The 22,745-nt window shown below is 39.5% G+C and overlaps 1 protein-coding gene and 1 long non-coding RNA gene across 7 annotated transcripts in view; one reads left to right on the top strand and one right to left on the bottom strand.

Moving 5' to 3' along the window:
- LOC102149159 (uncharacterized) overlaps window positions 1-7,921 on the bottom strand; it is a 30,589-nt gene extending 22,668 nt beyond the window's left edge. The window contains exon 1 of the long non-coding RNA XR_289316.4: window positions 7,708-7,921. This is a non-coding gene — a long non-coding RNA (uncharacterized lncRNA). The remainder of the gene's footprint in view (window positions 1-7,707) is intronic.
- The window catches only part of ZNF782 (zinc finger protein 782), a 52,908-nt gene continuing 38,072 nt past the window's right edge, over window positions 7,910-22,745 (top strand). The window contains exons 1-5 of one of the 6 annotated variants that reach the window (XM_070249010.1): window positions 7,951-8,010; window positions 9,070-9,215; window positions 9,389-9,743; window positions 10,132-10,187; window positions 14,059-14,185. In XM_070249010.1, coding sequence (XP_070105111.1) covers window positions 10,173-10,187; window positions 14,059-14,185 — 142 coding nt within the window. In that variant the 5' untranslated portion in view covers window positions 7,951-8,010; window positions 9,070-9,215; window positions 9,389-9,743; window positions 10,132-10,172. Of the gene's footprint in view, window positions 8,330-9,069; window positions 9,216-9,388; window positions 9,784-10,131; window positions 10,188-14,058; window positions 14,186-22,745 lie in introns of all 6 variants that reach the window. The other 5 variants (XM_070249008.1, XM_070249009.1, XM_023627065.2 and 2 more) reach the window with 5 other exon arrangements.

Here is a 22,745-nt window from a genome sequence, read left to right on the forward strand (position 1 = left end):
AATCTTTTTGCATCTCTTCGCTTGAGCCCATGTGTGTCCTTGAAGTTGAAGTGAGTCTTTTGTAGGCATTATATAATTGGGTCTACGTTTTTTATCCTTTCAGCCAGTCCATGCCTCTAGATTTGAGAATTTGTTTATCTGTGTTCTCTTGTAGCTCTCCGAGCATCTTTAGGACAATTATTTTGAATTCTTTGTCAGGCAATTCCTGTATCTCCATTTCTTTGAGGTCAATTACTAGAAGTTACTGTGTTCCTGTAGTAGAGTCACCTTTCCCTGATTCTTTGTAATCTCTGTAGCCTTGCATAAGTGTCTGTATATTTGAAGAAACAGTTACCTCTTCCAGACTTTATGGACTGACTTTGGTAAGGAAAAATATTCATCTGTGGGTGAGGACGTGCTGGGGCATAGTGTGACCCCAGGTCTAGTAGGCACGGCACCAAGTGTTAGGGCATGTGGTGGATCCAGTTTTGAGGGGGTGCTGACTCATTTGCTCATTCCATTGAGTCCTTGGCATAGTCAACAAGTGTGTGGATTTTGGTGAGCACCGCAGGGAGTTCACAGAGGTGTAAAGGTAGTTGGAGTCCTCAGAGGCACCTTGAGATCCAGCAGCTAGGAAACGGCAATGGTAGCTGGAGTCAATGATGTATACACACTCAGCTGCAGGGGTAGCTGTGGGTGCCTGTGCAGTGGTACAGCCAGTTGCAAACAAACATGTAGTGATGGGGACCAGGGTAAGCAGCAAGGGTTGAGGCCAACTGTGGGCACTCTGGCAGCTATGGGGGCCCTGACTGTTGGTGTACACTAGCACAGCTGCTGATTCTCACCACAGGTGCACAGCAGTGGAGGTTAGTGTTGAGTGTCAAGCGAGGGGCATACAAGTGTACAGGTGGAGAGGCTAGGTGCAAGTGAGCCCAGTGGTGCAGGCCAGTGAGGGGAGATAAGGCCAGATATAAGCCCACATGCAGCTGTGGAAGCCCTGCCCATTGGCATGCACTCCGGTGGCTGTACGGTCTCCTCACAGGCATGCACACGGCCGTGGAGGCCAGAGACAGGGGTCAGGCTGGGAGTGTGTAGGTGCATAGCTGAAAGGGCTAGCTATCAATGAGCCCAGTGGTGCAGGCAAGTGACAGGAGATAGGGCTGGATCTAGGCCCACAAGTGGTTGTGGAGCCCCTGGCTGTTGGTGTGCACTCCTGTGGCTGCATAGTCTTTCCACAAGTGTGCACATGGCAGTGGACACCAGTGATGAGAGCTGGGCTGGGGGCATGCAGGTAGGCAGCTGTGGGGGCTAGTTAAAGGTGAGTCCAGTGGTGCAGGCCAGTGATAGAAGATAGGGTCAAACCAGGCCCACAAGCAGCTATGGGGGGTCTTGGCTATCAGAGTGCACCTCCTTGGCTATAAGATCTTGCTATGGGTGCACACATGACAATGGAGGCCGGTGGCAGGTAAGTGATCAGATTGAGGGGCTAGCCTCGAGTGCATGGACAGTGGTGTGGGTCAGCCATGGGGGGAATCTAGACTGGCTTTTTTACACTTGCACAGCCACAGCATGGATTTGTTTGTTTGCCAGCATGGATTCCAGGTTCCAGTGGCAGTGGGAGTGAAGAGAAGGGAGGGAATCAGGTGGCTGGCATCGGCCAACACAATACATTCCTGTGGGGCAAAAACCACTGAAATCTGCAAGGGGTTTGCAGTGGCTGTGCTGGCCATTGTTTTCCTCAGTGGTGAAAGCTGCTGAGGTCATCTACAGAGCTGGTCATGGAACTGTGGCTGCACCCACTGCATGGATGATATTGGAAAACCCTGTTCTTCCTCCTTGTTCATAGCCATCTCTATACGTCTCAGCTTTGCTGGTCTCTGGGTGGAGTGAAATCAAAGTGGATGATTCAGTATACCCTGAAAGGCTGGGAAGCTGGTTGCTCACTCCACTGTCCCTTTCCCTTTCTCTTTCTAGCTGGGGAGTTCCCTCCTGGTGCTGAGCAATGCCAGCTTGGAGGATGGGGTGACACAGGCAACATGAAGCTGTTCTTTCTTCCCTTTTGTGTGACTATTCTTAAGTTTCTTGTTCTGCTGTGTTGCTCAAGTTCCTTAAGTGCAATTTAGAGCTCTCCCAGAGCTCTTTTTATCCGTAGATAGCAGTCTAATTGTTGACCTTTGTGCAGGGAGGGAGGCTAAGGTCTCCTACTCCCCCATCTTGGTGACATCACTTCTTATACTGTTAAGGGTTTTTTCATCTATATCCATGAAGGATGTTGGTCTTTTCTTTGCATGTGATGTCTTCATTTGCCATTGATATCAAGGTAATGCTGGCCTAACAGAATGATGTGAGACATGTTCTCTCCTGGTATGTTTTCTGAAATAGATGGTGAGGGATTGGGGTTATTTCTTCCTGTAATAGTCAATGGAATTCACCAGTTGAGTCATCTGAATCTGGGCTTTTCTTAACTGAGTTTTAATTACTAATTTAATTTTCATATTCACTATAGGTCTGTTGAGATTTTCTGTTCCTTTTTGAGTCAGTTTTGGAAATTTGGATCTAAGAATTTGTCTATATTTTACAACTTGGATTATTTGTGGCCTAAAGTTGTTCATAACATTCTCTTATAATCCTTTAATCTCTGTATGGATGGTCCTTTTTTATTTTGGTAATCTCTATCTTCTCTCTTTCTTGGGGATACTAGCTAAAGGATTGTCAATTTTGTTGATCTTTTAAAGAGTCAATTTCTAGTTTTATTGATTTTTGTGCTTTGTATTTAATTGAGATCTGTTCTAACCTGTAGTATTTCCTTTCTGTTTTCAGTTTGGTTTCTTCTTTTGTTAGTTTCTTTGGGTAGAAACTCAGGTTATTGATTCAACACTTCTTTTCCGCTATAGGTGTTTAATACTATAAATTTCTTTCTAAACACTGCTTTAGGCATATCCCATAAATTCTGATATACTATTTTTTAAATTTTCATTCATTTCAAAGTACTTTCTAATTTTCCTCCCAATTTACTCTGACTCGTGTTATTCAGATGTCTGTCATTCAATTTCCAAATATTTGTGGATGTCTCAGGTATATTCCATTGTGGTTAGAGGATGTATTTTATGTTACTACAGTCTTGTTATTTTTATTGATATTTATTTTGTGGCTGAGTACATTGTCTATCATGGAGAATGCTCCATGTGCTATTGAAAAGAATGTGTATTTTGTAGTCATCGAGTGGAGTGTTCTATATACGTCACTTAAGTTGATTGCGTTGTTCAAGTCTTCTATAACCTTGCTGATTTTCTTTCCTTTTTTCTGTCAATTCTGGACAGTAGGGAATTAAAATTTCCAACTGTTATTGTTGAGTTGTCTATTTGTCCTTTCATTTCTGTCAGATTTTGCTTCATGTATTTTGAAGCTCTGTTATTATGTTTGTATGCATTTATAATTTTTATCTTTCTGATGTATTGACATTTTATCATTTGGTATGTCCCTCTTTGCCTCCAGCAATATTTCTTGTTTTAAAATCTACATTCTCAAGTATCAATACAACCCCTCCAGCAGTCTTTGTGTTACTATTTGCATGATGTATCTTTTCCATCCTCCTACTTTCAATCTATGTGTCTTTGAATCTAGCGTGTGTCTTTTTAGATTGCATATAGTTGGGTCTTGCTTTATTATACATTTTGCCAATCTCTATCTTCTAATTGGATTGTTTAGACCATCTGCACAATGCAGTTATTGATAGGGTCAGAGTTACATCTGCCATTTTGCTATTTGTTTTCTATGTCTTCAGTCTTCTTTGTTCCTCTGTTCTTCCTTCACTAACTTCTTTTGTGTTAAATAAATCTTTCAGTATATCGTTTTAATTCCTCTATTGATTATTTTTACTATATTTTTGAGCTATTTTCCTAATGTCTGCTCTAGGGATTCCAATATGAATCTTAACTTATTTCAGTCTATTTCAAGTTAATATGAACTTAATTTTCATGAAATATAGAATATTTTCTCCAATATAACTCTAATCCTTTCCCTCTTGTGCTATTATTTTTATTTATATTGCATCCATACCTTATGAAACCAATAATAGTGTTATAATTATTTCTTTAAACAATCTCCTGTCTTTTAAAGAATTTAACAGAAGACATGAAAAAAATATATTTATAGATTCTTTTATTTTTAACCCAGATATTTATTACTTCTGGCTCTCTTCATTTCTTCCAGTTGATTTGACCTACTGTCTGGTGTCATTTTCTTCTAGCCCAAAGAATTTCCTTTAGTAGTTCTCACAAATTTGTTATGACATCAAGGAACTCTCCCAGTCTTTTTAAATTTAGGAATTCTTTATTTTACCTTTATAATTGGTGGATAGTTTTTCTGCATAAAAGTTTTTCATTAGCAGTTTTTTCTTTCAGTATTTTGAATATGTCATTCCACTGTCTTCTATGGTTCACTTTCTCTGATGATATTATTATCATTAGATATTATTTGTATTGATGCTTTCCCGTACATATTGTTTTTCTATTGCTTCTTTTAAGATTTCCCCTTTGTGTGTGGCTTTCAACATTTGGACCATGATGTGTCTAGGTATAAATCTCTTTGTGCTTATCCTACTTAGGACTCATTAAGCTTCTTGGATGTGTAAATTAATATTTTTCATAAAATTTTGGAAGTTTGGGGCCACTATTTCTTCCAAAAATTCCAATAACTATTGGATCCACAATTTGAGGAGGTATATTAGACAAAATTTGGGACATTCACTGGGAAAGTCTGGGAACCTGGAAATTGGAATGAGTACATGTCTTCGGATTCATTTACAGCCTGAACTCATCAGGCGCAATGAGTCCCTCTTGATCTCATAAGCAGTTGTTTCTCCCCGTTTGAGGCTGTTCCGGCACTGCTGGTACTCAACTATAGGATGAATCTCAAAATCATTATCCTGAGTGGGAAAAAATAAAGCCACACAAAAGAGTACACACTGTATGACTCCTTTTGCATGAAACTCCAGAAAGGACAAAACTAATCTATAATGGTAGAAATCAAGAAGGACAGTTCCCAGATGGAGGTGTCTGGACAGTTTAAAAAGTGATCCAATATATTTGGCTCTCAGTAGATGGAGATTACCTCAAGTACTCTTCCAGGTAAGACTTAAATACAAGAATATCTTCAAGTGGGCAATTATGCTCCTGAATCTTTTATAAAATTATCAGAATCCATATAAGGATGGATGCCAGGTAAATACATCTTCTCTCCTAATCCCTGCTAGGATGGATTCAGTGTGAGGTCAAGATCAAGGTGAAGAAATTGTATTCCTTCACTTAGGTTGGTTTACCAAGCATCCAGGAAGCCCAAAGTTATTATCAGAGGAGAAGGATATGGTCAAACACCACAACTGGTTGCTGTTGCTCAGAACAGATACTCTCTGCTCTGTACACCTTGCCTGGCAAATTGAGCCTGTGAAGTTTACTAGGCAATTCAGGTTCATTGTACCTGGCACACTCTCTGCAATTTTAAGGCCCTCAAGGTTTACTAAAAGTCACTGCTTGTGCTGAACTGAGAAAAAGAAGTGAAGATTAACTGACTTCTGACAGTGACTCTCTCACTTTTCTCTCTCTCCAAATCCTGAGGGGTGATCCCAGTATAACTCACCCCTGAAAGAGGATGCACACTCTCTTCAGGGCCTGCCTGTACAACCTGCCTTACTGACTCCAGGCCCATAATGTTAATAAAAAAACAACTATGCTCAGAGGACAAGCAAAGTCTAATCCAGAAATATAAAAACAAAATACAAAAGGAACTTAAGATTTTGCTCAATAGTACAAGTAGAAACTAGGTAGCATCCTTAGGAAATTAGACCAGGAAGAATGAACTACTATGTTTTGGATAGGGCCAAATTTATTAGTATGATTATACTCCATGAACTTAGGAGCAGCCCATGGCGCATTTCATACCAATGAAATATGTTATTTCTCTAATGGGATCCTGAAAAATAGTTTTCTAAATTCTCAGAGTATTTCTGAGGTATAGACATTTTTTGTGGTGACCTGAAGGGATCTGTGGTGGTGTCTCTTTGATCATGAAGTTTTAATAAATGGGCACCCTACTAAGATGCTTCTTGAGACATCTATCTATCTATCTATGAAATTCTAGGTCTCCTGGCAGAGAACTAACACAAGTCACAATAACAGGGATTCATATCTTCTTTCCCTGTCCTTTATATATCCTACTTTATAGACAAGAGGCTTCAGCTGAAGAGGAGGCTAGGTCCCTTTGACAAAATTCTTCATAATTTAGTCACAAGTATATATAATTAATCAACCCTCAAAAGTCCCCAAGGGAGACTTGTGGCATATACCAGTTGAATCTCCTTCAACCTGAGTCTACTATGTTTGGCGGCATCATTGGAAGTTATGGCTGCTGCGATTACAGTCTCACTTACAGGTGGTTCTGAAACGTGTGGTAAAAAGAAATCTTCCAAAGGGGCAGAGTTTAAGGAGATATATTTAGTTGCTCCCCTTGTGAAGAGGAGACACGTCCTGAGTTTAGATTTATATTGATTCATGTCCAATAGCTCAATGAGTTGACTGGTAGTAGGGGAACAGACAAGAATAAGACTGGAAAATTGGTGACAAAAAGGTCTGCAGGAGACATATGTGGATGGAATTCTAGGTACAGGTATTGAATGGGGTTTACAAATGCTTAAAGACAAGAGACATTAGAGGGAAGAGAATAAATGAGGTTGGGTATTTATTCTTTTGGCACTCTGTGCTGAGCCATGTAATGGCCATTACAATGTTTCTCTTCCTAAGGCCACACAGCTCTCCCAAGTGTGGCCTTTTCTGCCAAGGTCTGGTAATGTTACCTACCTTCATTATAGGCCTGGTGGTGATAATGATTCCCTACTGTCACTAGTTACACGATGCTTCACCCACCCTACCCATGTTTTTAGAGACATGTTAGTAGACTCTCCTCAAGTGTCTCATTGTTCCTTGACAAGTGACACCTGTTTCTTCAGGGGACCCTGACTAATAGGTCCCCATGGATTCTAAACTCCATGAGGGTAGGGAATTTAATCTCTTTTATTTGATTTGATGCTTGCTATCCCAGCATCTAGAATAATGTCTATTGCAAGCGGGTTCTCAATAAATGTTGATTAAATGAACATATGTAGTGACTACTTTCTCTCCATTAGTAATTTTTACGTTAAAGTCTATTATGATTGATTTAATATAGTTTGACCAGCATTTTTGTGCTTTTATTTGTAATTCATGAAAGAATGACAAAGGATTATAAATGTCAGAAAAAAGCAAGCAAATTTGTCATTTTGTGCACAGAAATCCCAGATAATTAACATAAAAATTTGTTGAAACAGTAAGAGATTTCAGCAAGAAACAATGTTAACGTATGAAAACCAACAGCTTTCCTATACACATCTACACCGGGAGCCCCTGTCTCTACGCCCAGTAGAACCTCCACACTGGGCTCCAGGGGCGCTGGGACCAGGCCAGTGGCTGTAAAGGGTGGGGGTCCACTGGTTGAAAAATTATGAAATCATAATTTTACACCTATACAATTTCAATCCCAAATACTTCAGTCGTCACGCCTTCTTTTTTTTTTACAAAATAAATTTTCCTATATAACTCCAAAATTTTTTCACACTTCATCTAATTAAGAGTTATTTTAATATTTTCAATAACCAATCCATATTCAAGTTCCCCAAATTGTCTCTACACGACTTACGGAAAAAACGCTATTTCAATCAGGAGCCAATAGAGGACCACCTTTTGCATTTGGCGGCGGAAGTCACGTTTGATCCTCAAACTCTTCGGGCTCGGAGAGATCATTCCCCAGTCTCCTGAAAAGCGGAGGCGCCGAAAGAGTGACCCCAACAGTGACCGCCGGGGTCTATGGGAAATGTAGTCTTGCCTCCTTCTGGCTCCCCGCGCGGCACTCTGGGAAGGGGATTCCGGGCTCCCTCTGCGCATGTGCAGCCGTAGCCCCGCCTCCTTGCTCTTCTTCTCCGGACTTCTCGGGAGGCGTTAGGTACCTCAGAATCTCCTCAGAGAGTAGAGGGCGCGCCCGGGTTGAGAGTGAGGGGCAGCGCTGGGGGCGGGAGGTCTCGGGCCCCCGTCGCCCCCAGCGCCATGAATGCGCCCGGGCGGGTCCTCGGCGGGGCGGCCGGTGGGGGACCTCGGGCTCCCGGGGCGCAGGTGCGGCGCAGCCCGTCGGGAGCGGGGGCCGTGTGCCCGGCCCTCCTGCAGCCCGACCCGAGAGAAGCCCACGTCGGCGGCGGGAGGCCGGTTAAAACGCGGACGGGGCCCGAGTCTGCGGGGCAGCCGAGCTCCGGAGCCGGAAAGGCCCGGTCAGTCCCGGCTCTGTCACCTGTGAGCAGGGGCGACAGAAGGGCCTGGGTCAGCGTGCTCATGTGGTGTGGACGTGAGATTGATAGCGCCGTCTCACGGCGTCGTTTTGAGGTCCCAGTCATCGTTGTACAGTATTTAGACGAGGGCCGGGTAGGAAGCCCTGGGTAAGGGACAGCTGCTGCCATAGTTGGAAGTCAGTTTGTTGGTGTCGCTGGATGGCCTGATGTGCCCTCACGACTGCTTCCCCAGCAGCCGAGGCTCAGGTCGGTGGCCCGATGTGCTCGGTCAGGAGGTCGCAGCGCAGGATTTGGGTTCAAGGGCAGGTGGCTTCCCTTCAGTCTCAGGCTTTGTCTGATGTCACACCTGCCCAAGACTGGCACTGCGGCCTTCCCAGCTCTTAGGAACATGGCCTGTCCCCACATCCCCAGGGATGTAAGGGAAGGGATGTGGATGGAATCCCAACATGTGTCACATGTACCCTGGGGTTTCTAGTGTCTCTTCAGGTCCCTTGGGTCAGACAGAGGGGCCTGGCCCCTTCTGCACTGACGGGATGTCCTTCAAGTCTGATATTGTAGTGAATTTCAAGAGTCAGGCTTTGGCCCCTAAAATGAATTTGTTTCCCAGATCCACTTCCCAGTTTCCTTGAACAAAGCAACCCTTGTGAGGCAGGAAGCAGGGGCCTCTGTGCAGGAGTCTTACCTGGAGGAGAGCACCCCTCTGACCTTCGACCTCTCTCCAGAGCTTCAGAGCAGAAACAGAAGAGCCCAGAAAGAGCAGGTCCTAGATTTGCACGGTCAGGAGCCGTTCTGATCCCCTTGCCCAGAATGAGCCAGACTTGATGATGATGCCACCTTCAGGAGCCACCACACTGTGTGACAGTGGGAGGTTTGTTTATCCCTGAGTAGAGCAGGTGAGCTGGGGTGGCCCAGGGGCAGGCTGCTCAGGAAAGGCTGCTTTGTTGGGGAGCTTGTGAGGGCGAGGTCCGGGGGACAGGGACAACCAAGCAGAGGGAGGAGGTTCTGGCTCTGGTCCCCTTAAATGGCCCCCGCTCTTTACAGAGGCTGTGCTGCTGTCAGACGTGTCTGCCACCACATGTGACATTAGTGACATCATCCTGACCTCGCAGGATCCCAGAATAATGATTCTTGAAGGATTTTCCAAAGTCGTCTACTTGCAGCTCTCTTGAAAACTTTAAAGACATTGGGCCTGAAAGTTTCAGTGACTTGTCCAGGGAAACCCGGTTTATGACAGAGTCAGAAGGAAAACTGCAGTTTCCTCTCAGATAAGTCACCAAAAGCATCTTATCAAAGGGGCCTTCTGAGGAATACATCCCAGCTGAAACGAACAAAAGTTCCTGCCTTCAAGCATCCCATCTCTTTTACTAGGCTTCCCGTGGATTGTCTCTACCAGGGGGTAAATAATATTACTGAGAAAAATAGATAAATGATGCACAGTGAGTATTTAATGAAAGAGTAATGTCTTATCCTTTGGTGTAGTTTAATTCAACTCATCTTTTGTTTTTATTTCCTTGTGTTAGTCAGAAGGACACATGCGTTACTATTAAATCAATCAAGAAAAGTTTATGTTCACTCAGTAAAAAACTGCAGATGGTCATTGCAGAGTCACACAAAGACAGGTGGTGCCGCCTGTCCATGATCCTCCTCGTGCCTTTTCAAGGCCCAGAGGGCCCTGTGTCTGGGGGAGGATGATCCCCAGCTGGGGTGCTGAGATGTGGGGAGGTGACTCTAGGAGCTGTGGCAGGTCAAATCTCAGGACCCCTGTCTTCTTTCTGTCCCCTCAGCTGAGCCACAGTTCTCTACACTCGCCCAGGAGCAACAGAAAATGAACATCCCTCAGGTGAGCGCTTTCTTCATTCCCTACTTTGTATTGTAAGGGATTTATAGGTTTAGAAGGATCCATGCATGAAATGGAAAAAGGACAAATAGAAATAGATCAAGTCAATCTTGAGGGAAAATATACCCTGCATGACTGTTAACTATGTTTGCTGTCAGCTTTTGTAGGTGACCTTGTCAGGGTAAGTAGGTTCCCTCCAGGTACCAGTTTGCTGAGATCATGTTAGTCATGACTGTGCAATGCATTATATTGATTCCCTTTGTGTATCTATTGGAATAAAGCTATAGCTTATTTCCTTCCATCTGTAGATACTGTAAACAGTACAATGGATTTTCTAATATGAACTTGAATTCCTGTACAGACCCTAGTTGCTGTGTGGTTAGTTGCTTCTTACATATTTTCCTAGGGCTTTTTGCTAATACTATATTTAGGATTTTTATTTCTGTATCCACAGGTTGGATTAGACTATAATTTCTTGTTTCCCTGTCTAATCATGATATCGAGGTCATAGTCTCATAAAAGGAAATGGGGCACTTTCCTGCTCCTTTTCTTTTCTAATAATTTAGGTCAGAAAATTGTATTACATATAAATTTTGGCCTTACGAAGACTTTTGCTTGAAGATTTTGATTATTGAATTAATTTATTAGTCATAAGCCTATACTGAATTTGTATTTTTTGTTAGTATAACTTTTGTCATTACATTTTCAAAGAAAATTTTTCGTATTTTTAAGTTTTTAAATGTATTTTCATAAGCTTATTGATAGTATTTTCTTAGAATTTTCAATTAGAATTAATAATTGCCCTTTTTGTTCAGCTTTTAAATTTTATTTTAGTATAAAGCTGCTAATCAGAAAAGGACAGAATATGTTCTAGTTGGCACAATCTGAAACCTAGAATTTTTGAGTCTGAGGGTCTTCATATTACACTCTGGCAGTGGACTCTAAACATCGGGAGTAGAGGAACGTGCCCTTGCCATATTGTGCTCTCTAGCTCTGCATAGCCCCCTGTCAGCACCTTTTGCTGACAAGACTATCCTTTCTCCATTGAATTACCTTGACACCTCTGTGGGAAGTCAACCGGCAGTGTATGTATGGTCTGTCTCGGACTCTCTTCACTTCTGATGATCTGTGTTAGTCCTCTTGTTAATACCATGCTGTCTCGATGCGTGTCTGTGTAGAGGAAGTCTTGAAATCAGGTAATGTGAGCCTTCTGCCTTTGTTCTGTTTTTAAAATTGTTTTGGATATTCTAGGTCCTTTGCATCTTTATAGAAAGTTTTAAAAGTCAGCTTGTCTATCTCAAAAAAGCCTGCTGAGATTTTGATTTCTATTGCAGGATTCTATAGAATTTGTAGCATAGATCATTTGGGGGAGAATTAACATCTTGATCATAATGAGTCTTCCAGTTCATGAAAAATATCTCTCTCCATTTAGTTAGGTGATATGGAGGGTTTTGAGGGTTTGGGTTTTTATCCTTCTGAGTCAAAAGGATAGTTTTGACTTAGAGTTTAAAAGAATAACACTGTCTGCTGTTTGAAGATAGACTCTAGTGGGGCAGTGGTGGAAGCAGATACAGTGTTGGAGGCCATTTCTGTAATCCTAGCAAGAAATGGTGATCACAGGTGTTAGTTACTTTGAAGTGGTCAGGTTGTGGGTGTAATTGAGGGTAGAGCCAACAGTCTGAAACCGCTTGTTTCCTCCCCACAACCTTGCAAGTAGAGTGTGCATCAGACTTTGGGTTTTTACCAGTGTGAATTAGAACTGATCTCAGTTTAATTCTATACACTTTATTCTTCTCATGAGTGAGGCAGAACATTGTTTTTTGTTTGTAGTTCATGGTATTTCTTTGTTCTTGAGCTGTTTATCCCTTACCTGTTCTATTGATGTGCTGATTTTAATGACTGTATCCAGTATACCCTTACAGCCCTTTTTCTATGATATTAATTGCACAATTTTCCTACTGTTTTTTGTATTGTTACCTTGCTCAGGATTTTTTTTTGCCATAAAGGCATTTGATTTTTGTCAAATTTAGCAGTTTTTTTCTGATTCCTGGATTTTCAGTCAGAGTTGGACATTTCCCACTCTAGTGTTGTAAAATCATTGTTCTGTGTAGTCTTCTAGAATGTGATGTTATTTCTTGCATTTCATTTTATCCTGCTCTCTGGTGTGAGAAAGAGATCTGTCTTTTCCCAGGTGGCCTCCAGCTATCCCTGTGATATTAGTGTCCAGCCTTTCCTCACTCATTTGAATGACGTCACCTGTATTCAGATAGGAAGTTTACTCTGTTAACCGTTCTCACCACACACTTTATTCCGGCTCTTGTTCGCTTGAAGCTTGGATGTCGTTCTGGCTCTCATCAGTGCCCTGCTCCTCTGCCCACTTCTCTGTTTGCATTAGATTGTGGGCTAAATTGTCCTGGCTTTCTTATTCAATACGACCTTACCCTCTGTCTTCCAGAGTTTGTTCAAATTTTCGGGCCTTCTGCTGCAACGTTTCTCTGTAATCCTTTTCTGTCATACTTTCATAGTAAGTTTGTATTTTATCCGAGTGTGGTTTTGGAGGCAGGGGATGTAAATGTGTGTGCTCCATCTATTCCCTTGAACTAGGGGAATCATTTATGCTTCTAATTCTCTCTTCTCTTAATTTCCAGTAATCTAATATTTCTGATTTCTCTTTCCAACATTTAGAGATTCTGTGGCCTATTCTTTTTTTAATTGCCTGTTAAATTTTGCTATCTCCGTGAATTCTGTACTTGGTCCTTTTCTCTCCTCAGTTTCTGTGTCCTTTCTGAACCAGCCCTTTTTGTCTGGTGACTTCAATTACCATCTTAATGACTAATGTCTTCTAAATCCTTATTTTCATTTTAGACTTCCCTCTCTGTTCCAAAATCATGCAAAAACAGCAAAATAAATAATTCTATCTGTACATTCCACAGCCATTTTGAGAGCAAATGAAAAACATTTGCTTCACTATGACCCAACCTCTGCCTCTTATTTATTCTTCCAGTCTCTATGTAGCATCTACCCAGTTGCCTGTGCAACTCTGTGTGTAGCTGCACAAGAAAATTTTGTTTCAGGAAGCAGATTTGTTTCCTATAAGGATTAGTTTCTTATCCTTTATCTTTGTAACTTTGCCTTAATATAGATTATCTCTTAAATTAGATCTTTTGTTTTGCTGCTTAAGACATTGTTCACTATTCACATAGAGCAATATAAATAATCCTAACGGGTCAGTTTTGCTCCCCAGGAGACATTTGGCAGTGTTGGGAGATATTTTTGATTGTCACAGCTGGGGATGGTACTGAAATCTAATCAATAGGAGACAGGGATAAACATCCTAAAGTACACAGGACAGTCTTCCACAAAAATAACATTATATGGTCCACAGTGTTGGTAGTGCCATGTTGAAGAAACCCTGTTCTAGAGCATTGCTCCTGAAATATAAATCTGGTGGTATGTAATACCTCCCTGGTCTTACATGTATCTCATTGATTCGCTGTTGCCACAGCAGAGATCTCCATGCTGGGGTGTATGCTCTGCAGAGTGCTCAACATAATCCATGGTGTATGGGAAATGTATACAGGAATCCTATTTGTAATAACTTTACCTCAAAAAATAAGACACTAAGCTTTCTCATTATATTAAGTGACAATATATGTGTACAAATTAAAAATAAATATAAGTAAATCAGAGCATGAGAATAATATTTTTTACTAGTTGTGTACATATCCTCAAAGTATAAAACAGGATTAGGGCTGTGATAGTCATCCTTTATAATACTTTGTTTTAGACTTTGAACAGTAAACAGTAAGACTCAGTTTCCAAAAGTAGTCCATGTCCCTGACTCTGGACATTGATTAGAAATGTGCTGTTGCAGGTATCAGTGTCATTCAAGGACGTGACTGTGGAGTTCACCCAGGAGGAGTGGCGGCAGATGGACTCCACACAGAGGACCCTGTACAGAGATGTGATGCTGGAGAACTACAGCCACCTGGTCTCCGTGGGTGAGCAGACCTTACCATGTGACTCCATTTAGACTGCAAATTCTGTTTTTCCTTTTTTCTTTTTTAACTGTTAATCACTTTTGTTGAGGTATACTTAACAGAAAACAAAACGCAGCACTTTTCAGTGTACAAGTGAGTGAGTATTGAAAAATAATACAATAGATGACCATCATCAAAATCATGATTTGGAATGTTTCCATCATCCCCAAAAGATCCTTGTCCCCCTTTGCAGTGAGTCCCCTCCCTCCACCCCTACCTCTCAGACCCCTCAGAGCAGTCACTGGTCTGCCCTCTATTGCAGTAGTTTTGCCTTTTCTCAACTTTCATATAAATGGAATCATAAAGTATAGACTGTCTTTTGTCTGGCTTGTTTCACTTAGTGGAATGCTTTTGAGACTCGTGATATATGTGTATTACTAGTTTATTCTTTCTGTCCTGAGTAGTGTTCCTTTCTGTGCATAAACCAGTTTGCTATCCTTTCAGTTGATGGACACATGGGTTTTTTTCCACTTTGGGGAGATTATGAGTAAAGCCACTATGAACATTCACATACAAGTCTTTATGTCGACGTAGTTTCATTTCTCTTGTATAAGTACCTGGGAGTGAGCTTGCTGGGTCTTCTGGTAAGTTTATGTGTAACGGCATAAGAAGCTGCCAAATGTGTCCAAGCTGGCTCTACTGTTTTTCATGCCCATAAGCAATGTCTGAGAATTCTCATTGCTCTCCGGTTACCAATATTTGGTTTGGCAAGTCTATTTTTAACCATTCTAATTGGTGTCTAGTTGTATCTTACTGAGTTTTAATTTGCATTTCTCTGATGACTAATACTGTTGAACCTCTTTTTATGTTTTTTAACCATTCATAATCTCCTTTAATGAAGCGTATGCTCAGATATTTAGCCCATTTTTTGTTTAGTTGCGTTTTTTGTTTTTTTGGTCTTATTTTTGAATTGAAGAAGTTTAGACCTTTAGCAAATATGTTTTGCAAACATTTCTCCTCCTTTTTAAGAAGAAAATGTTTTCAGATTGCCTCTGGTTTTTACATATACTTTTAAAAAAACTTTTTATGACATAATTATAGATTTACAGGAGTTAGCACAGTTGTATTCTTCACAAGTTTCCTTCAATGGTTATGTCTTACATAACCATAATATAGTCTCAACACTAGTAAACAGATACTGGTACAATACGTGTGAGTATTTCTGTGCCATTTTATCACATATGGAAATTTGTGTAATCACCACCACAATCAAGATACAGAACTTTATTTTTTGATTTTTATTCTTTTTTATTGCGGTAACTGATTTATAACATTATATAAATTTCAGGTGTACATCGTTATATATTTCGATTTCTCTGTACATTACAACATGTTCACCACCCAAAGTCTAATTATAATCCATCACCACACACATGTGCCTAATCATCCCTTTTGCCCTCCACCCTCCCCCCTTCCCCTCTGATAACCACTAATCCAACCTCTGTTTCTATGTGTGTGTTTTTCGATGTTTTTATCTTCTACTTATGAGTGGAATCATAAGTGGGATCACTCATGAGTGGGATCAACGGTGTTTGACTTTCTCTCTCTGACTTACTTCACTTAGCATAATGTCCTCAAGGTCCATCCATGGTGTCACAAATGGCCAGATGTCATGGTTTCGTATGGCTGAGTAGTATTCCATTGCGTGTATAGACCACATCTTCTTTATCCATTCATCCCTTGATGGGCACCTAGGTTGCTTCCAAGTCTGGGCTATTGTGAATAATGCTGTGATGAACATAGGGGTGCATGTAACTTTATGCATTCACGTTTTCATGTTCTTTGGATAAATACCCAGCAGTGTAATAGGTGGATCATCTGGTGGATCTATTTTTCATTTTTTGAGGAGTCTCCATGCTGTTTTTCATAGTGGCTGCACCAATTTGCAGTCCCACCAGCAGTGTATGGGGGTTCCCTTCTCTCCACATCCTCTCCAACACTTGTTGTTTCCTGTCTTGTTAATTATAGCCATTACAGTGGGAGTGAGGTGATATCTCATTGTAATTTTGATTTGCATTCCCCTGATAGTTAGTGATATGCCTGTTTCTCTTCCTGTGCCTGTTGAACATCTGTATATCTTCTTTGGAGAAGCGTCTCTTCAGATCTTTTGCCCATTTTTCATTTGGGTTGTTAGTTTTGTTGTTGAGATGTATGAGTTCTTTATATATTTTGGATGTTAACCCCTTATCAGATGTATGGTTTGCAAATGTCTTCTCCCAATTGTTAGGTTGTCTTTTCATTTTGTTGATTGTTTCCTTTGCTGTGCAGAAGCTTTTTAGTTTGATGTAGTCCCATTTGTCTATTTTTTCTGTTCTTTGACTTGCCCGGTCAGACATGGTACTTGAAAATATGCTGCTAAGATCAGTGTCGAAGAGCGTACTGCCTATGTTTTCTTCTAGAATTTTCATGGTTTCGGGTCTTACATTCAAGTCTTTAATCCATTTTGAGTTAATATTTGTATGTGGTATAAGATAATGGTCTGCTTTCATCCTTTTGCATGTGGCTATCCAGTTTTCCCAACACCAAAAAGTTATTGAAGAGACTTTCCTTTCTGTTGTATTGTTCTTGGGTCCATTGTTGAAAATTAGCTGTCCATAAACGTGTGGGTTTATTTCTGGGCTCTCAATTCTGTTCCATTGATCTGTGTGTCTGTTTTTGTGCCAGTACCATGCCCTTTTGGTTACTATAGCTTCGTAGTATATTTTGAAGTCAGGGAGTGTGATACCTCCAGGTTTGTTCTTTTTCCTCAGAGTTCTTTTGGCTATTCGGGGTCTGTGGTTGTTGCATATAAATTTTAGAATTCCTTGCTGTATTTCTGTGAAAAAGTTGTTGAAACTTTGATCGGAATTGTCTCGAATCTATAGATTGGTTTAGGAAGTATCGACGTTTTAACTACGTTAATTCTTCCAATCTGAGAATTGGAATATCTTTCCATTTCTTTGTGTTTTCAGTTTCTTTCAACAATGTTTTATAATTTTTGGTGTACAGATCTTTCACCTCTTTGGTTAAGTTTATTCCTAGGTATTTTATTATTTTTGTTGTGGTTGTAAATTGGGTTATATTCTTAATTTCTGTTTCTGCTACTTTGTTGTTACTATATAGAAACGCAACTGATTTTTGTATGTTGATTTTGTATCCTGCGACTTGACTGTATTCATTTATTATTTCTAAAAGGTTTTTAGTGGATTCTTTAGGGTTTTCTATATAGAAAATCATGTCATCTGCAAATAGTGACAGTTTCACTTCTTCCTTTCCAATTTGAATCCCTTTTGTTTCTTTTTCTTGCCTGATTGCTCTGTCTGAGACTTCCAATACTATGTTAAATAAGGTTGGTGAAAGTGGGCATCCTTGTCTGGTTCCTGTTCTTGGAGGAAGGGCTTTCAGTTTTTCTCCATTGAGAATGATATTAGCTGTGGGTTTGTCATATATGGCCTTTATTATGTGGAAATACTTTCCTTCTATACCCATTTTATTCAGAGTTTTGATAAATGGATGCTGTGTCTTGTCAAATGCTTTCTCTGCATCTATTGAGATGATCATGTGATTTTTATGCTTCATTTTGTTAATGTGGTATATATCACATTGATTGATTTGCAGATGTTGAACCACCTCTGCATCCCTGGGGAAAAAAAACTCACTTGATCTTGGTATATGATCTTTTTAATGTATTGTTGTATTCAATTTGCTAGTATTTTGTTGAAGATTTTTGCATCAATGTTCATCAGTGATATTGGCCTGTAATTTTACTTTTTTTGTGTTGTCCTTTTCTGGTTTTGGTATCAGGATAATGTTGGCTTCGTAGAATGAGTTAGGAAACCTCCCCTCCTCTTCAATTTTTGGAAGAGTTTGAGAAGGATAGGTATTAAGTCTTCTTTGAATGTTTGGTAGAATTCACCAAGGAAGCCATCTGGTCCATACAGAAATATTGTATCACCACAAAGGTTTCTCTCCTGCTGCTGCTTTGTAGTCACAACCATTCCCTCTCCCACGCCACCGCTAATCTCTGCCCACTACTAATCTGCTCTTCATCTCTATAATTTTGCCATTTCAGGAGTGTTATATCAATGGAATCATTCCGTGTTTGATGTGAGATTGAGATCAGTCCAAGTTGTAGTGTGTATCAATCGTTTATTTCTTTTATTACTACATAGTGTTCCACTGTGTGAATGTATTCTAGTTTGTTCAGCCATTCGTCTACTGAAGGACATTTTGGTTGTTTCTAATCTTGGGCTATTATAAATAAAGCTGCTGTAAGCATCCATGTTCAAGTTTTTGTGTGAACATAAATTATTATTTCTCTGGGATAAATGCCTAGGAGTGTGATTTGGGTTGTATGTTAAGTATATATTTTGTTTTTTTAAGAAACTGCCAAAGTATTTTCCAAAATTGCTGTAACATTTTGTGCCAGCAGTGTATGAGAAATCCAGTTACTTCCTATGTATTAGTGGTTGTAATAGTACAGTGATATTTCATCATGGTCTTAATTTGTATTTGCTTAGTGGATAGTGATATTTCTCTTTTCTTGTATTTATGTACCATCTATATATCCTTAGACAGTAATATATCTGTTCATGACTTTTATGCATTTTCCCCATATTTATTGATGTATAATGACAATTAAAAATTGTATACATTTAAGATGTACAACTTGTTTTGATACACATATATACATTATGAATTAATTGCCACAGTCAAAGCTAATTAACATATCCATCACCTGACGTAGTTACCTTTTTTTTCCTCTGTGGAGAGAACACAAGATCTGCCCTGTTGGCAAATTTCAGGAATAAAAAACAGTATGATTTCACTCATGTGGTTGATAAAACAACAATAACAAACACATAGATACAGAGCACAGATTGGTGGTTACCAGAGGAGAAATGGGCTGGGATGGAGCAAAAGGGGTAAAGGGGGACATTTGGCTTCCTTTGAGAAATGTATGGTGACAGATGGAAATTAGACTTTTGGTGGTGAGGGCAATGTAGTCTATATAGAAGTCAAAATATTATGTTGTACATCTGAAATGTATATAATGTTATAAACCAATGTTTCCCGAGTACAAAAATAAAAATAAAAAAGAATACAATGGTGTATTGTTAGCTATATCATATTGCTGTGTATTAGATCTCCACAGCTTATTCATCTTGCATAACTGAACTTTGTACTTCTTGACCAACATCTCCCCATTTCCCAACTTCTGAGTCCCTGGAAGCCATGATTCTACTCTCATTTCCATGAGTTTGACTGTTTTAGATTCCACTGAGAACATACAATATTTGTCTTTCTGTGTCTGGCTTATTTCATGTAGGATACTGCCCTCAAGATTTATCTATGTTGGGGCAAACATCAGGTTTTCCTTCCCTTTTTTGTCTGGTTAATATTCCATTGTATAGTTTACATAGCACATCTTCTTTAGTCATTCATCCATCAACAGATATTTAGATTGTTTCTATATCTTGGCCATTATGAATAATGCTGCAGTGAACATGGCAGTGTGGATCTCTCTTTGATTTAATTTCCTTTTGATATATACCTAGAAGTGAGATTGCTGGATCATAGAGTACTTTTATTTATAGTTTTTTGAGGAACCGCCATACTGTTTTCGACATTGGTTCTACCAGTGTACATTCCCATTAACAGTGTACAAAGTTTCTGTTTTCTCCAACTCCTTACCAACACTTGTTATCTTTTGTATTTTTGGTAATCACCTTTCTCTAACAGGTGTGTCATTGTGGTTTTGATTTACATTTCCCTGATGATCAGTGATGTTGAACACATTTTCTTATACTTGTTGGCTATGTCTATGGCTTCCTTTGAGAAATGTCAACTCAGGTCCCTTGCCCAATTTTTTTAATCTGGTTATTTGCTTTTTTGCCATTGAGTTGTACAACTTCTTTATATATTTCAGATCTTTGCCCCTTATAATTATTATTATAATTTGCAAATATTTTCTCCCATTCCACAGGTTCCCTTTTCACTCCGATTGTTTCCTTTGCTCTCCAGAAATTTTTTCATTTGATACAATCTCTCACGTCTGTTTTTGCTTTTGTTGCCTCTGCTTTTTGTGTCATATCCAAAAAACCATTGCCAAAACTGATGTCAAGGAGTTTTTTCCCCTATGTTTTCCTCTAGGAGTTTTATGATTTTGGTCTTAAATACATTTAAGTCTTTAATCCATTTTGAGTTGATTTTTTTATATAGTTTGAGATAAAAATCCAATTTCATTCTTCTGATGTGGATATCTAGTTTTCTCAGCACCATTTATTGAAGAGACTGACCTTTCCCCATTGTATGTTCTTGGCACCCTTGTCAAAGACCAGTTGACCATAGATCTGTGGATATATTTCTGGGCTTTCTGTACTGTTCCATTGGTCTATATGCCTGTCTTTATGCCAGTACCATACTGTTTCGTTATACTATAGCATTGTAATACATTTTAAAGTCAGGAAGTGTGATGCCTCCAGCATCGTTCTTATTTCTCAAGATTGCTTTGGCTATCCAGGATCTTTTGTTGTTCCATATGAATATTAGGATAGTTGTTTCTATCTCTGCAAAGAATGCCATTGGGATTTTGATAGGAATTGCATTGAATCTGCAGATCACTTTGGGTAGTATGGACATTTTAACAGTATTAATTCTTCAATCCGTGATGTCTTTCCATTAATCTGTGTCTTCTTTAATTTCTTTTTTTTTAATTTTATTTTTGTATTTTTTTAAAGAGTGGTACCTGAGCTAACAACTGTTGCCAATCTTTTTTTTTTTCTGCTTTTATCTCCCCAAATTCCCCCAGTACATAGTTGTATATTATAGTTGTGGTCCTTCTAGTTGTGGCATGTGGGAAACCACCTCAGCATGGCCTGACAAGCGGTGCCACATCCACACCCTGGATCCGAACCGCCGAAACCCTGGGATGCCGAAGTGGAGCACGCAAACTTAACCACTTGACCATGGGGCCGGCCCCTTCTTTAATTTCTCTCATCACTCTTTTATAATATGTGTGTGCTAATCTTCCACCTTTTTGTTTATTTCTAAATGTTTTTAAATTTCATTTTCAGATAGTTTGTTGTTAGTAGTAGAAACAACTGATTTTTCTATGTTGGCTTTGTGTCCTCCAACTTTACTAAATTTGTTTATTAGTTCTAACAATTTTTTTGTTGAGTCTTTGGGGCTTTCTACATATAGGATTATGTCTTCTGCAAACAGAGATAATTTTACTACTTCCTTTCAGATTTAGATCACATTTATTTCTTTTTCTTGTCTAATTGACGCAGATAGAACTTCAATACTATGTTGAAAAGAAGTAGTGAGAGTGGGCATCCTTGCCTTATAGTGCATCTTAGAGGGAACTCTTTCAATTTTTCCCCATTGATTGTGATGTTAGCTGTGGGCTTTTCATATATGGCCTTTATTGTGTTAAGGAAATTTCCTTCTGTATTTATTTTGCTGAGAATTTTAATAATGAATGGATGTTGAACTTTGTCAAATGGTTTTTCTCTGTCTTTTGAGCTAATCTTGTGTTTTTTTTCTTTTCATTTATCTGTGTGGTGTATCACGTAGATTGATTTTCATATAATTAAACACCTTGTATGGCAGGGATAAATTCACTTGTTCACCGTATATGCATATCTCAGAGATATTGGGGATTTGGTTCCAGACTCCCACAATAAAGCTAATTTCTCAATAAAGCAAGTCACACAGATTTTTAGGTTTCCCAGTACATATAAAAGTTATGTTTATACTATGCTGTAGTCCATTAAGTGTGCGATAGCTTTATGTCTAAAAAAACAAAGTACATACCTTAATTTAAAAAATGCTTTATTGCTAAAAAATGCTAACCATCATCTGAGCCTTCTGTGAGTCATCATCTTTTTGTTGGTGGAGGGTATTGTAAAAAAAAAAGGCAGTATGTGCGAAGCACAGTAAAGTGAGGAATGCCTGTATAAGATCCTTTTAAATGTACTGTTAAATTCAGTTGGCTAGTTTTTTTGAGAACTTTTGAATCTATGTTCATCTGGGATATTGGCCTGTAGTTTTCTTCTGATGTCTTTCTCTGATTTTAGAATCAGGGTAATGCCGACCTCATAAAATGAGTTTGGAAGTGTTCCCTCTTCCATTTTTGGGGAGAGTTTAGGAAGGATTGGTATTAATTCTTTGGTAGAATTCTACCATGAGGCCATCTGGTGCTGGGCTTTTCTTTGCAGATTTTCGATTACTGTTTCAGTCCCCTTATTTGTTATAGGTCTGTTCAAGTTTGCTATTTCTTCTTGATTCAGTTTTGATAGGTTGTATATTTTTAGGAATTTATCCATTTCCTCTAGGTTATCCAATTTGCATAGTCGTTCATAATAATCCCATATGATCCTTCTTATTTCTGAGGCATCTATTGTAATATCTCCTTTTTTTGTTTTTGACTTTATTTGAATCTTCTCTCTTTTTTCTTAGTCTACCCTAAGAATTTGTTCATTTTATTTTTTCAAAAAGCCAGCTTTTAGTTTTGCTGATTTTTCTATTCTTTTCTCCA

Source organism: Equus caballus, chromosome 23, assembly GCF_041296265.1.
Source record: "Equus caballus isolate H_3958 breed thoroughbred chromosome 23, TB-T2T, whole genome shotgun sequence".
Lineage (NCBI taxonomy): Eukaryota > Metazoa > Chordata > Mammalia > Perissodactyla > Equidae > Equus > Equus caballus.